General features: G+C 36.5%; 1 protein-coding gene across 6 annotated transcripts in view; it reads right to left on the bottom strand.

Moving 5' to 3' along the window:
- The window catches only part of LOC106882291 (DNA repair protein XRCC1), a 44,462-nt gene extending 29,072 nt beyond the window's left edge, over positions 1-15,390 (bottom strand). The window contains exons 1-5 of one of the 6 annotated variants that reach the window (XM_014932911.3): positions 14,137-15,386; positions 9,856-9,948; positions 8,724-8,828; positions 7,913-8,071; positions 1,947-2,051 (exon numbers count right to left, since the gene is read on the bottom strand). In XM_014932911.3, coding sequence (XP_014788397.2) covers positions 1,947-2,051; positions 7,913-8,071; positions 8,724-8,828; positions 9,856-9,948; positions 14,137-14,187 — 513 coding nt within the window. In that variant the 5' untranslated portion in view covers positions 14,188-15,386. Of the gene's footprint in view, positions 1-1,946; positions 2,052-7,912; positions 8,072-8,723; positions 8,829-9,855; positions 9,949-11,886; positions 13,017-13,389; positions 13,712-14,136 lie in introns of those variants that run through there. The other 5 variants (XM_089338215.1, XM_089338218.1, XM_089338216.1 and 2 more) reach the window with 5 other exon arrangements.
- Between the last annotated feature and the right edge of the window lie 1,523 nt (positions 15,391-16,913).

The following is a 16,913-nucleotide window of genomic DNA, read 5'->3' on the forward strand; positions in this document are numbered from 1 at the left end:
TCTTTACACTGTCCCTCTTCACTCACATTTTCCATTGATTGCCCTTCTATGCCATCAAACTTCCTTCTTCACCACCATGCATCTCTCACTCTTCCCATGCATTATATCTACCTTTCCCCACACACACTCTCACAGCCTACCCACACCAACATCATTCAGACATATTATGCTGTGAGGGCAATTGATTTTATAGCAGCTGAATTTTCTTCTTACTACATACCATACAACCGTAGGCCAGAAGTTGAATCTGTTCGTTTCTCAACCAAGCAAACAAAGTTATTTTTGTTTCATCTAAAACACACATCCACACACATAACGACTGTTGGTTGGAACTTGTGACACTTGTAACCGATGATTATGTTGCAACAAGTCTTACACTCAGTATACGTTATGTCAAATGTTTATTTACCTTACATTTTTTTCATTTATTATATATATATATATTTATTATATATATATATATATTTATTATATATATATATATATATATATATATATATATATATATATCATCATCATCATCATCATCGTTTAACGTCTGCTTTCCATGCTAGCATGGGTTGGACGATTTGACTGAGGACTGGTGAAACCGGATGGCAACACCAGGCTCCAGTCTGATTTGGCAGAGTTTCTACAGCTGGATGCCCTTCCTAACGCCAACCACTCAGAGAGTGTAGTGGGTGCTTTTACGTGTCACCCGCACAAAAACGGCCACGCTCGAAATGGTGTCTTTTATGTGCCACCCGCACAAGCCAGTCCAGGGGCACTGGCAACGATCTCGCTCGAAAATCCTACGGGAGCCAGTCAGGCGGTACTGGCAACGGCCACGCTCAAAATGGTGCATCTCATGTGCCACCCGCACAAGAACCAGTCCAGGGGCACTGGCAACGATCTTACTTGGCTTGCCGGGTCTTCTCACGCACAGCCCATTTCCAAAGGTCTCGGTCCGTAGTCATCGCCTCGGTGAGGCCCAATGTACGAAGGTCTTGCCTCACCACCTCAGCCCAGGTCTTCCTGGGCCTACCTCTTCCACGGGTTCCCTCAACTGTTAGGGTGTGGCACTTTTTCACGCAGCTATCCTCCTCCATTCTCACCACATGTCCATACCAGCGCAATCGTCTCTCTTGCACGCCACAACTGATGCTTCTAATGTTCAGCTTTTCTCTCAAGATACTTACACTCTGACGGGTATTCACATTGACATTACACATCCAACGGAGCATACTGGCTTCATTCCTTGCGAGCTTACGTATGTCCTCAGCAGTTACAGCCCATGTTTCACTGCCATGTAGCATGGTTGTTCGTACGCATGCGTCATACAGTCTGCCTTTTACTCTGAGTGAGAGTCCCTTTGTCGCCAGCAGGGGTAAGAGCTCTCTAAACTTTGCCCAGGCTATTCTTATTCTAGCAGCTACACTTTCAGCGCACCCACCCCCACTACTAACTTGGTCGCCCAGATAGCGGAAGCTATCGACTACCTCTATATATTTCTATTTGTTTCAGTCATTTGACTGCAGCCATGCTGGAGTATCACCCTTAGTTGAAGAAATCAACTTATTCTTTGTAAGTCTAGTACTTATTTTATCAGTCTCTTTCATCAAACCACTAAGTTATGGGGACATAAACACACCAACATCGGTTGTCAAGTGATGGTGTGGGGACAAACACAGACACACAAACACACACATATATATATATATATATATATATATATATATATATATATATACGACAGGCTTCTTTCAGTTTCCATCTACTGAATCCACTCACAAGACTTAGGTCAGCCCAAGGCTATAGTAGAAGACATTTGCCTAAGGTGCCATGCAGTAGAGCTGAACCTGGAACCATGTGGTTGGGAAGCAAGCATCTTACCACACAGCCACTCCTGCACCTATATATATATATATATATATATATATATATGTATTTTATGTACATATACTTACTAAATCATCCTCTTCCTTGTCCACTGTGCTTACAGTAGCACTTGACTGGTTTTCTGAAGATGGGGGAGAATGAAATTTTATAAATGATAAGCCATAATTGGTAGTCTGAAATTTAATGAGTAGAAAAAAAAAAAACATTAAACATGATTATGATGATGATGGTGATTGTTTCTAACACGGGCACAATGTTTCAAGTTGCAGTGGAGAGGAACAGCCAATTACATCTTACATCAACCCTAGTACTTCACTAGTACTTTATTTTATCAACCCTGAAAAGATGAAAGGCGAAACTGATCTCAGCAGGATTTGAACTCAAAATATTGTATCCAAAGAAATATCACAAAGCATTTTGTCTGATGCTCTACTGACTCTGACAATCCATATAACAGTTTCTAACACAGGTACAAAGCTAGAAATTTAGAAGGGTGTTAGGTGATTGAATCAACTCTTGTACTTGATTTGTACTTTATTTTGTTGATATCAGAGAGATGAATGGCAAGGTTGACTTCAGTAGCAGCTAAGATTGTAAAGGGATCTAACTAAATACCTCAAGGCAGTTTATCCAATGCTCTACTGATTATGCCAACCCATAATAATAATAATAATAATAATAATAATAATAATAATAATAATAATAATAATAATAATAATAATGATGATAATAATTCTTTCTATTAAAGGCATAAGGCCTGAAATTTTGGAGGAGGGGGATAGTCGATTACATCAACCCCAGTGTTTCACTGGTGCTTATTTCCTCGACCTCGAAAGGATGAAAGGCAAAGTTGATGTTGACAGAATTTGAACTCAGAATGTAAGGATAGATGTAGGGGAGCAGTGTATTTGATTAAACTATTACCAGATAAGAGATATTCATGTTACTGACTTCCACCCATCCAACAGAGATGGAAAGCAAAGTCAACATCTCTCTGAACAAACTCTGAAAACAGGTGGATACAGCAAAATTAAATACTGTTAGACAAAAGGTGGAGAAGCTTTTTATGCAGGAAGGCCTCACTGAAGTTATCAGCCATCTGACAAGGCCATATCTCAAAAAACTTTTCACTCTGCTAAACCTGTTATTTTATAAAATATAATTATTCATAAAATTATCTAACAAAATGTTAAAAAAAATAAAGGCAGTGTTTTGAAGTAAATACATCCACTATAACTTATTGTATTTTTTTTCATTCCTTTGTTTTTTTAAAAACAATTGCATTGGATTTCTATGTTTTAACCCTTTAACATTGAGATTACTCCATCAAGTGTAATGCTTATTTACTCACATTCCTTTGAATTAACCATGAATTATCTTTAGCTTCAAGAATTCAATGATATCTTTAGAATGACATTGCTGAATAACAATTGTGAAGGTGCATGGCTAAGTGGTTAGGGTATTCAACTCATGATTGTAAGGTCATGAGTTCAATTCCTGGTGGTGCATTGTGTCCTTGAGCAAGACGCTTTATTTCATGTTGCTCCAGTCCACTCAGCTGACAAAAATGAGCTGTACCTGAAATTCAAAGGGCCAGCCTGGTCACATTCTGTGTCCTGCTGAATCTCCTCGAGAACTACTTTAAGGGTACACATGTCTGTGGAGTGCTCAGCCACTTGCATGTTTATTTCACGAGTAGGCTGTTCCATTGAACAAATCAATTGGAGCGCTTGTTATTGTAACTAATGGAATGCCAGTTAGAATGACATTATACAGGGTGTCCACAAGGTCTGGGTACACAGAGAAAATAAAATCATAACATAAACAATCAAATATAAGAAATAATAATTTCTTAAAGTATGTCTTAATCCCCATGTGGGTACATGGAGTAAATAAAATCATAACATAAACAATCAAATATAAGAAATAATAATTTCTTAAAGTATGTCTTAATCCCCATGTGGGTACATGGAGTAAATAAAATCATAACATAAACAATCAAATATAAGAAATAATAATTTCTTAAAGTATGTCTTAATCCCCATGTGGGTACATGGAGTAAATAAAATCATGACATAAACAATTAAATATAAGAAATAATAATTTCTTAAAAGTATGTCTTAATCCCCATGTACCTAGACTTTGTGGACACTCTGTAGAGTAAATGTGAGAGGTTGGATCTGGGCAATTTGAATGTAAAATAGGGACAATAACTGAGCCAGATATGGTCGGTTTAAATGCTAAAAGGGTTAGATATAATTGTAATTACATTAAATAGGTAATTACAGCTGTAGGTAAAGAAACTTAATAGGTATTTATAAATCACATTTAGTTGAAACGTGATAGGCTTGAAATAAAATAAAATCAACAAGACTATTCTAGTATAATAATTTTTCCAGAAATATCCTACTTCTTCCAAAGGGCTTCAGTTAACCTTAAAGCATCAGCCTTGCCACCACCACCCCGCCAACACTCACACACCTGTATGTTAGGCATTCCCATGCTAATATTTCTTATTTCTGTCACTTCACTGCTAAACATAGGCATATCATCATCATCGTTTAACATCCATTTTCCATGCTGGCATGGGTTGGATGGTTTGACAGGAGCTGTCCAGGCTACAATTATCTGTTTTGGAATGGTTTCTATGGCTGGATGCCCTTCCTAATGCCAATCACTTTACTGAGTGTGCTGAGTGCCTTCTATGTGCCACCAGCACTGGTGCAACTACACGGCGCTGGCATGACTGCATCTTATGTTGCACTGGTGTTAGTGCATTTTACAGTGTTAAATAAAAGGTTGTGATATTGTCGTGTGTAACAGAGAACTAACAGAAAGTGTATTGAAGACAAATTGTTGGTCAAAATTTACCTTATCTCAAGACATCTTTTCACGTGGTGAAAACTGGTTGATTTTTCTTTGAGATGACATTAGTAACAAAATGTAACAACGATAACAATAACAAACCAATACATACAAAATAGACCTAGAAGCAATTTTCTAAAATTTAAAAGACAATTTATTAAGCTATTTTAGAATCACTAGTTTTTCTGTTTTTCCACCCTTTACATCTAGTTTCCTGCTCTGGCTATTTCTTCTTTCTGCTGTACTTTCTTACTTTGTGTCTGACAAGTAAGAACCATTGCTCATATTCTGTGAAGTTTGGATGCCTAATGTATTAGAAAAGAAGTCAGAGAGAGTGGAATTAAGGTAGCCAGTGTGAAACTTGAGTGTGTGTGTGTGTGTGTGTGTGTGTGTGCTGGTTCTTAGAATATGCATGCCATATCACTGTGTGTCATGAGAGGCAATCATCAGAGTTTAGTGTCTGGAAGAGTATGTAACAGGAAAATATTGTCTTAAAAGCCTTGGAAAGCAGATATAAAAGTATGATAATACTGATGATGATGTTTGCATGTGACTGTGTGTGTGTGTGTATATAAGTTACAAATGTATAAGTATATATGCACTAAGTTACAAATGTATAAGTATATATGCACTAAGTTACAAATGTATCAGTATATATGCACTTCTAGATAGATGTGTGTGTGTGTGTATGCACACACATACTCATACTTACACAGAAACACACATCTATCTAGAAGTGCATATATACTTATACATTTGTAACTTAGTTTTGTTAACAATCATCTACTCATAACAAGCTATACAGTATTACATATATTGTTTTATTAATGGTGAATGCTAATGTTTAATTATGACCTTTTCTCTGTGTCTTACATGAGATATCACAAAAAAAACCCAACACGCCCCACCCACAACCAAACAACTAAATAATAACCATGATAAAACAATACTCAATCTAAATAAAACACACACACACACACACAATATGTGTATGTGTGGGGGGGGGGAAGCATGTTGAAAGAAGAGAGAAAAAGGTGCATAAAGTGAGTATTTACGTATGTTCATAATAGGAACAGTAATAAAATAATAAAGTTAGAGAATGAATGAATGAATGAATGAATGGAGGTTATCTATCTATCTATCTAAACACACAAACAATGGAGAGAGAGAGAGAGAGAGAGAGAGAGAGAGAGTGGTTTAGTACATGTTACAAGGTATTACGCTATCCTTCACAACCATAATGTGGATCATTGCAAACTAGATACACTCCTATTGTATTAAGGATTATTGCATGTAGAATATATATATATATATATATATATATATATATATATTACGGAGATGCACTTGCATAGCAAGTGACCTGATCTGAGATTGTGTGCTGGAACGAAAACAATTGCAGCGTGGAAGGTGTTTATAAGCCATTTAAAATAACACACAAAATCCGTTAGATTCACTTCAACATTTAAATTTAATTTGTCAAAATATTTTCGTCGCTTTGAGACCGCGACCTGTTCACTGACAAAATTCTGTGCTGCATCTGAGAAAGTAATAGTTAGTTCATGATATATATGTACATGTGTATGTATGTACGTATGTATGTATGTATGTATGTATGCATGTGCATGTACATGTGTGCGCGTATGCATCTGTGTGCATGCGTATGCATGTGTGCATGCCTATACACATGTATGTATATATGTATATATGTATGTATGTGAGTATGCACGTATGTACTTATGGATGTACGTGAGTAATAGGGTAAGTGTGTAGACGTGTTTGTGTGTGTGTGTGTGTGTGTGTGTGTGCATATGTATGTACATGTGTGTGTGCATATGTATGTACATAAACATACATTCACATGTACATACATATGCACACACACACACACACACACACACAAACACGTCTACACACTTACCTATTACTCACGTACATCCATAAGTTCATACATGCATACTCACATACATACATATATACATATATACATACATGTGTATAGGCATGCACACATGCATACGCATGTACACATGTACACGCACATACATACATACATACATACATACATACATACATACGTACATACATACACATGTACATATATATCATGAACTAACTATTACTTTCTCAGATGCCGCACAGAATTTTGTCAGTGAACAGGTCGCGGTCTCAAAGCGACGAAAATATTTTGACAAATTAAATTTAAATGTTGAAGTGAATCTAACGGATTTTGTGTGTTATTTTAAATGGCTTATAAAGACCTTCCACGCTGCAATTGTATATATATATATATATATATATATATATATATATATATATATATATATATATATATATATAATATAATAATATATATACATATATATGTACTTTTTACTCTCTTTTACTCTTTTACTTGTTTCAGTCATTTGACTGTGGCCATGCTGGAGCACCGCCTTTAGTCGAGTAAATCGACCCCAGGACTTATTCTTTGGATGCCTAGTACTTATTCTATTGGTCTCTTTTGCCGAACCGCTAATGACGGGGACATAAACACACCACCATCGGTTGTCAGGCGATGCTGTGGGGACAAACACAGACACATAAAATATGTACCAGTTGAACACTGGGATTAATGTAATCAACATATCCCCTCCCTTGAAATGACTGGCCTTGTGCCAAAATTTTAAACTTAATATATCAGACTTCTGTTAATTGATTATAATCGATTACTGAAGTAACAATTAGGTTTTAGTTAATCAACTATATTTCTTCCTTAATAAACTATATTCCATTTTTAACCAACTACACATCTTCTTTAGTAGTGGCTTAGTGGTTAGGGTGTTGGATTCATGATTGTAAGATTGAAGATTGTGGTTTCAATTCCTGGACCCGGCAATATGTGTTCTTGAGCCACACACTTCATTTCACATTGCTCCCGGTTACTCAGCTGGCAGAAATGAGTAATCCTGTGACAGACCAGTGTCCTGTCCAGGTGGGGAATATATGCACCATGGAAACCAGGAAACCGGTGCTTATGAGTCAGTATGACTTGGGAAGGACCCCTGATCCCCACTTTTTTTTTATACACCATCTTTATACAAACAATAAAGAAAAAGAAAAACAAAGCAATTTTAGCAAAAGATATTAATCAAATTAAAAAGAGAATGCAAAACAGAACAGAACTAACCTTGTTAAATGGCTGAGTACATATTATCTTTACTCGGTCCCACTTCTCTTCAGTTGCAGGCTTGCTTAACTTATCTGAACCAAACATGCGTACACTGTATCGATTTTTATTATTCCGGCTTTCCATTGGAGACATAAACGATGATGTGACAAGAATAACCTGATAAACAGGAAAAAATACATACATATAATAGTCATTTTTGCTATAGGCAGAAGGTCTGAGATTATAGGGGAGGGGGGGGGGCTAGTCAATCTCATTAATCCCTGTACTTGACTGGTACTTATTTTAATGATCTCGAATGGATGTAAGGCAAAGTCAGCCTCAGCAGAATTTGAACTAAAGCCAGAAGAAATGTCACAAAGCAATTTCTCTGACATGTTAACAATTCTGCCATGACACCACTTTTAATAGTGGCACAAGGCCAGTAGGTTTGCGGGAGGAGCTAGGTTGATTAAATCAACTCCTGTGCTCAACTGGTACTTATTTTACTGACTCCAAAAAAACAAAAAAAACAAAAGCCAAAGCCAACCTTGGCAGAATTTGAATTCAGAATGTAAAAATGGACAAAATGCCATTCTGTCAGGTCTACTAATGATTCTGCCAGCTTGCCACCATAGTAGTAGTAGTAGTAGTAGTAGTAGTAGTAGTAGTAGTAGTAGTAGTAACAGCAGTAGTAGTAGTGGTAGTAGTAGTAGTAGTAGTAGTAGTAGTAGTAGTAGTAGTAGTAGTAACAGCAGTAGTAGTAGTGGTAGTAGTAGTAGTAGTAGTAGTAGTAGTAGTAGTAGTAGATAACAGTTGCATTAAGACAAACCTTGAAATCGTCATTGTGAGATGAGGATCGTCCCACCAAAACCTCAACAAAAGCAGAGCCATCATTTCCGATATCAATTGAGTGGATTTTTGAGGCTTTTTCAAACTGAAGAGAGACAAAATATAAGAAGTGAATTTTAAAAAATAATCAAGTTAATATTCCAGTTTTTCCAACTACACAACAAAATAATCAGCAGGGAATTTGAGCAAATAGTCTAACACCAAATATTTATTACTTATTCAAAAATTTATTCAATTCTACAATTGGCTAATAGGCTCAAGAGATAAAAAGGTAAATGTGCTGAATAGGAATGTTTTCATGTAACACATTAACTTCTGTGAACAAACTGTTGCTTATATCTACAGAATTGATAAAGCAGAACAAGTTTCATGCCTTTCAATAGAAGATGACAAAGTTCAATTTTTGCAGTCAGAATAAATAGATGCTCAGGACACTCCTGGTGGCAAAGGTTTGATATATGGACCACATCTACTGGTATTGTGTTACCATGAATATCTAAACTAAGGAAGAAATCTTTTGTATTTTACTATCATCTCTATCACATCTCCATCGCCTCTACCACCATAAACAACAACACAACGAACTGTGAAGCAGATAAAGAGCATCTATATGGTCTCTTGACCTGCTAGAAATAGTAGCCACATTTCCAACTAATACATTTCTGTTTTGAAAAAGGAAGGATACATTGGATAATGTAATCCCAGGTACACTAAGTCTGAATGAAAAAAAAAAAAAAAAGACGGAATGATTTCAGCAGGAAACTTGTGGGTTAAACAACAACAAAATACATCAACCCCCAGTTCTCAACTGGTACTTATTTTATCGACCGCCCCAAAAGGATGGAAGGTAATGTCAACCCCAGTGGAATCTGAACTCAGAATGTAAGGACAGATTAAATGCTGCTAAGTATTTTGTCCAGTGTGGTAACAATTCTGCCATCACATCGCCTTAATCAACAACAAAATATTACAAGAACTGTCATTCCAAGTTTTAGAAGCACCATTAAAAGAGACTGTGACAGCACCAACATCACTGCACAACTACCTCACTATCCTACAAGAACAGATTGTTGCAGAAAATATTTTCAGGTGATAGGATAAAGACAAATTACCTGTAATATGGCTGATAATGATTTTTCCCCAGCACTTGCTGATTTCCATTTGTGGAAACCATCAGGTTTGAGGAGATTCTCTGCCGGATGATTCTGGAAAATAACAACAAAAAGGATTGGCTATTAAGTATTGATCATGGGTCCTCAATCAAGGCCAACTTGTGGGTTAAACAACAAAATATTAGTTTCAAATTTTGGCACAAGGCCTGCAATTTTGGGGTAGCCGCTGAGTCGATTACATCAACCTCCAGGGGGTCAACTGGTACTTATTTTATCTACCCCGAAAAGGATTAAAGGCAATGTTGATCCTGGTGGAATTTGAACTCAGAATGTAAGGACAGATGAAATGCTGCTAAGAATTTTGCTCGGCATGCTAACAATTCTTTTCTACTCTAGGCAGAAGGCCTGAAATTTTGGGGGAGGGGGCCAGTCGAATGGATCGACCCCAGCACACAACTGGTACTTAATTTATCGACCCTGAAAGGATGAAAGGCAAAGTTGACCATGGCGGAATTTGAACACAGAATGTAAAGACAGGCGAAATACCGCTAAGCATTACATTCAGCGTGCTAACGATTCTGCCAACTGACCACCTTAAGCAACAGCAAAATATTACAAGGACTGTCATTCCAAGTTTTACAAGCACCATTAAAAGAGACTGTGACAGTATGTGCATGTTTGAATTTTCAAAGAGAGAAAAGTACACAATACATGTTCACTTATTCAAAGCCTCTTCTCATGTTTTCTCTCTTCTTCTTTTGCATGATCCTCCCACTTGAATTGCTTGCTACTTTTGCACCCAACTGGCGTCCTCCACATGCATCACGTGTCATATCAGGACAGTTTTCTCTCTTGCATACTACATCAAATTTCTCTGACTCCAATCTTTCTCAACTCATTTGCACTGTCATTCATGCACTCAACATTACACCTTCATTGAAGTATGCTTGTTTATTTGTTTCCAGTGTAACATGTCCTTCACAATAACTACCCTTTGGATTAAGGATTTTTAGTACGCTTATAGGTGCAGGCGTAGTTGTGTGGTAAAAGTCAATAATACAGACACTAATGAGCAAGCAAATGCAAAGGAAGGAATGCGGAAATGCACTGAACTAGTAAATAAAGCTGTGTTGTCCAAGAACACACAATGAAAACCTTGTAACAGTATGATGTAGTAATAGAAAGTTGTTTGATTCTATTCACCATCCATGGCTACTTAGGTCAAAATAGTTTGGCAAAAGTACCTGCTGTCATTGACAGGCCCATGAAAACCTGTTCTAAGTATCCTCACACTTGTAAATGAAACTGGAAAGATTGTCTCTGCTGCTATAAATATTTCAAAAGGAATATTTGAAGGGGACACTCTCTTCATGCTTCTATTTATTTTGGCTCTAAATCCACCATCACTTAATGAAAATCCACTGGCTATGTCAGCAGCAAGAGACACTAATATAACCCATAATTTCTTTGTGGATAATATATACTCAAAATTTTACAATGCTGACAAACAATCAGGGGCGTATATTTTGGGTGTGCTAGGTATGCACTGCATATCCATCGAAAATGGCAAGTTCATTATAACCCTTATTCATTAATTTAATTACAAATCTTAATGGAAAATTTTGTTACACCCCTGCTTGAAATTTGGTGGCATTGAGTGTGACAGCACACTCAATACAACACCACCATAAGCCACTGCAAACAACTAGATTTGTCATATTTCTGTTGATATAAGGATGAAATTTAGTCAAAAGAAATGTTTATATTTAACAAACCACGGTGGTGCATCAGCATGGCCGCAGCTCTGAGCTGAAACTTTGAAATGAAATGAAATGAAAAACCGAATGCAGAAATACTGTTCCCTCAAATTCCAAACCTATACATCAATGGTCTCTCTACTTCCCCTGAGTGTTACAAATACCTAGGTATTTTGAAAATATATGATACAAACATACTGTAAACAACGATCGAGTACCTAAAGGATATTACAGCAGACTTAAAAAGATACAGAAGTCAGAACATTCCACTTACATCGAGACAATATCTCACAATGCATTTGCAGAACTAGTACTGATATTAACGTTTCGGAAACTAGTCTGGTCAGTAGAGAAAATCCACTCCACAGACATTAAAGCCTGCATGATCCTCACATCCACTGCAAACTTCCACAGTTAGTGACATAGACAAATTCTACCACAGAAGAAAAGTAGGAGGAAGAGTTAAGATCAGTGCAGGCAGTTGTCTTTGAGTGATGTATATCACTTAGACAGCACTTGCCAAACAACAGCAGCAAAAATAAGCACACCAATCAACTGTTCAAAATTGAAGTAAATAACATTCTGCAGGCTGGTTGTGAACAACTCAATAAACACTCACTTCCTGATGACACCCTCCACCCACATACACATGAATCTAGAAGTGTAGGTCGAGTATACTTCAGCAAAAACTTGGAGGAGAAACATTCCGAATATCACAAAAAAGTTATGCATGATTATGTTTCCTATAAACTTGAGGGAGAACATGGAATGTAGTCTCTCTTAGGTTCGTGACTGTTACATCATGTCACACCTCAAAGGTTACGATTTTGCAATACAAGAGCAGAAGACAGCTACGAAATATCTAATGAACAAATGAAGGATCTTTGATTTGACGGGCAACACTTTTCATTTATGTTTCATGTAGTGTTTTTGGTACCGAAACATCCCGAATGAAACCATGAAGTTCTTAAGCGATCATAATGCAACTCCAAGTATCGATTATGTCATTCTTTTGCGGAGTACATAATGCAGGTCATCAGCAGATACCTGAAAATGTCATCAAGGTACAACTCTCAGTGCGACATAATATTGTTGCTAAAATATATACAATGCCATTCGCAGAAAGGGCTGCACTGGAAAAATCTAAACATCCTTCAAAACTTCCTTGCACACAGAAATTTACCAACAGTACACCTGATGTACCCACCCACCATTTTTTTAACGACTGTTCACTTCCTGTGTATTACTCTATGTACATTTCATGCACTTCTGGTTACTTTTTCTGATGAGTTGTAGTGCACAGGAGCACCGAATACAATAAGTTCATTATCTTTGCTATTGAATACATACATATCAACACGAGGAGTACTGCTGGAGCATTCCATTCAAAACTTTTACCAGGGGCAAACTTAATGTATCTAATATTAATATAGTTATTTAAGACAAAAAGAAAAACCCGTGTACTGTTACGGAGGGTAGCTATGCTGCAGATGTACACAACTCTTCCAAAATCGGCGAAAAGGAGAATATTTATGGACAACTTCTTTCAAACCTGCAATTCCTATACTCTGATTATAAATTCACATTTATACAAATAATTACTAGTGAACATGGTTATGTTAGTATAAGTTTTAAGTGATAACGTGAAAAGGCTAGAATTTTGAGGTAAGGAAAGAGATCCACTAAACACGCACTTTACAAGAAAATCTGAAAGTGCAACAGTAAAAACACCCAAGACTTTTAAAATTCAACTTGTAGCAGTTATTATTGTTGTTACCTTAACTCTAGATCCTTTCTTCTTCGACGGATTCTAATTAATAAGAAAATTACATACATATATATATATACATATATGTATACGTAACGGAGTGATTCATCAGCCCGAAGCTGCTACCTGACAATTTCTTCTAGTATTTAAGGTATATCGCCAGAACTTATTAATAGGAACACGGGAAGGATAACAAATACACGCACTACATACATAATAAATTGATATATTAATTGGTAGAGAACATGTACGTGCATGTCTATAAATCTGCAGTATCAGAGTGTATATGGTCAGCTAGATTGCTAAACACTGTCAAAAGGTCCTTAACGAATTACCATTAAACAACATAGAAATACCTATAAAAAAAAATATATATATATATATATATATACACACACACACGTACAAACATCCCAAGTCAGTGACAGCAACGAATGCACATGGCCATTAGTTGCTATATATACGGATGATGAAAATGGTCCGCTTCGGTTATTTAGCCATCGATCTTAACAACAGTAGTTAGGATCTCGACATTTAGTAAATAAATAAACGATTTAATTCAAACATATACATCCAATTTGCTTAGATAAAAGATATTTCCACATATTTCCATTCATAAACTCGTAACTGGTCCTTAAGACACAATTAGTGAACGTAAACGAAAATAGAGATTCCCATGTATATTTACTTCATAGATAAATGTATGCATGTAGTATACGTATATACATTATATATATATATATATATAATACTTACTGTGTCCTGGCTGCTGTATGATACTATATGTTGGAGTTTAATTTCTGGCATTTTGTCACTTTCTACTTAGATTGTTTTTAGTAAGGCAAAAATTTACTATTATTGCTGGAAATCACTTATGATTATTATTATTTTTTTTTTTTTTACATATCAAATTGGCGCACTATCATGTATGTATATGTGCGCGTGTATATGTATGCGTGTGTTTCTATGAATGTGTTATAAATAATAACAGCCTCGTTTTCGGAAAAAAAAAAAAAAAAGAGAGAGAGAGAGAGATTCTATCGCCAAGTTATGTCTTTCTCTTTGGCGGAAGTCTTGAAAATAAATACAATTGCATCTTTTGCTAACTTTCTGGAAAATAAAGTTGGGATTTCTAGTAGTTAAAGTAATGGAAGGTACTGGCTTAAAAATATCAATGTTTCGTAAGGAGCTCACTGATGCTGAGACACTTAACATTTGCTGGTGAAATTTTGGAATAGCTGTTCCTCATGGTAAAATTTTTTTGGTGGGTGCCAGGGAAAACTTTTTTTTCATTTTTGTCTTACAAATAACAAGAGATGGCCATTTCCAGTTAGTACTTACTAGAATGGCCAGCTCTGTTGTTTGTAACGTACATATGTAAATATATGCATGCACGCACATGCACACGTTTGTTTTGCCCAGTCAGCTGCCTAACCTAATAAAAGTAGCTGCTTGCTGAAAACGTAAAAGTGGGGACATAAACTCAAGGATTACCAGGAGTAGAAGAATAGCTGAGTTACAGATAAAGGGATTAATTAGAAAAACTACTGAAGAGAAAACAACGCATTTTCAGTTCATTGCACATTTACCATTAAACGGAGGTAAAAAGTATGAGCGAATGTAACATACAAGCAAAGCAAAAAATTCCTTTTCTTTAAGAGTAATTTTTATGCGTATTTTCACTTTAAATAAGTACAAAAGCTATAATTGTCTCGCACAATAAAATTTACAATCTCGTTATTAAAAAGTGCCGTAAAATATTTGTTTTGCTTTCATGATGGCCGTATCCATGTAAAGTTTTAAAATCACTAATTTATGTTCGCTGTTTAAGGGTTAAGGAGAACTGACTGACCTTTGATTATAATGAGCGACTTTCACATTATCAACTTGTAGCTCAAGGGTATCAGACCTGTTTACCGTAGGAAAACAAATGCAATGTGAGTACACTATATACTAGTCAGATAATGTAACCTTTGCCACGAGCAATTACACAGGTGATTAATATAAAAATTGCGAAATGTGGATTTATTCTGTTCTTATGCTTACATGAAGCTCTTAAAAGCAAATAAAATCAAGTGTATCTTTTGCTTGTTTCATACTTATTCTATCGAGCATTTTTGCTGAACCTCTAAAGTACGAAAACACACCAAACACCAGTTGTCAAACGGTGGTGGGGAGACACACACAAGCATACATATGATGAGCTTCTTTCAGTTTCTGTCTACCAAATCTATTCATACGGCTTTGATCAGCCCAAGGCTATTGTAGAAAAGACTTGTCCAAGGTGCCATGCAGTGGGACAACCTGGAACCATGTGGTTAGGAAGCAAGCTTCTTATTACACAGCCATCTAATTTTGGCACCAAATGCGGAGTTGTAACCAATTTTCAGTGGTTGGGAAGCAAACTTCTTAACCATACAGTCATAGCCTGCACCTATGTTAATTGGAAAGATGATGGATTTGCAATTAACATAGGTGCAGGCATGACTGATGATGGATTTGCAGTAGTACTGTAGAAGCCAGTTTTGTTGTTATAGACCAAGTTTGCAGTTTTGGCGAAGTTCTCAGTGTGAGGAGGGGTTGGCTGGGAGAATTGTGTGAAACCAGGATCTAATCTAAGGACAAACAAAATCTAACAGGTATGCACTTTGTGAAGGGTGGCAGTGTTTTCACCTTTCTTCCAAACACTACCTAGAAGAAATACTCAAGAAAATATCTATGAGAAATTCACTTGATTGAACAAAGTAAGGCTTATAGGTCTGGCTGAAGTGTTTAAAAGACTAAGTACTTAGTTCAAACATAAGACCCCCTTTGGTCATGAATGATCATGGGATTGCACCTAGAAAGTGGCCCTCTGAGGCACAAGTCTGGGAAAGGTTGTTTTATGGAAGACCAGCAGTCACCCATGCATACCAATCTCCCCTCTCCATGCCAAGGGAAAAGCAAAGGCCGATACAGCTTGGCACCAGTGATATTGAAACTCATTTCTACAGATGAACATGGAATAAAGTGTCTTGATGAAGAACACAAACACGACCTGGTCTGGGAACCAAACTCATTACTCATAATTGTGAGCCCGATGCTCTAACCATTGAGCCATAAGCTTAAATGAACACTTGCCCATACACTTGTGCATCTTGTATTCCAGTATTTAGGACCGAGAAATAGAATTAGGATTGTCTACAAAAAAGATAACTTGTGATTGCTGTCATCCTTTGAATAACAGTATTAATTCTTTACATTCTGAGTTCAAATCCTACTGTGGTCAACTTTGCCTTTCATCCTTTCAAAATTGATAACATAGAGCACCAGTCAAATACTGGGATTAATAGTATCAGTTTAACTCCTCCTTTTAAAAATTACTGACCTTCTGCCTAAATTAGAAACAATTATTATTTAACTTCGTCTTTTTCCTTTCAGAGTTGTTGAAATAAGTACCAGTTACATACTGGAGTTGATTTCTATTTGATCATGCCACCATACACATGCAAGAGAACAATGATAGCTGAAATATGGGCTAAAATCACCTGCTA

This window comes from Octopus bimaculoides, chromosome 20, assembly GCF_046866305.1.
Source record: "Octopus bimaculoides isolate indiv1 chromosome 20, ASM4686630v1, whole genome shotgun sequence".
In the NCBI taxonomy this organism is placed as follows: domain Eukaryota; kingdom Metazoa; phylum Mollusca; class Cephalopoda; order Octopoda; family Octopodidae; genus Octopus; species Octopus bimaculoides.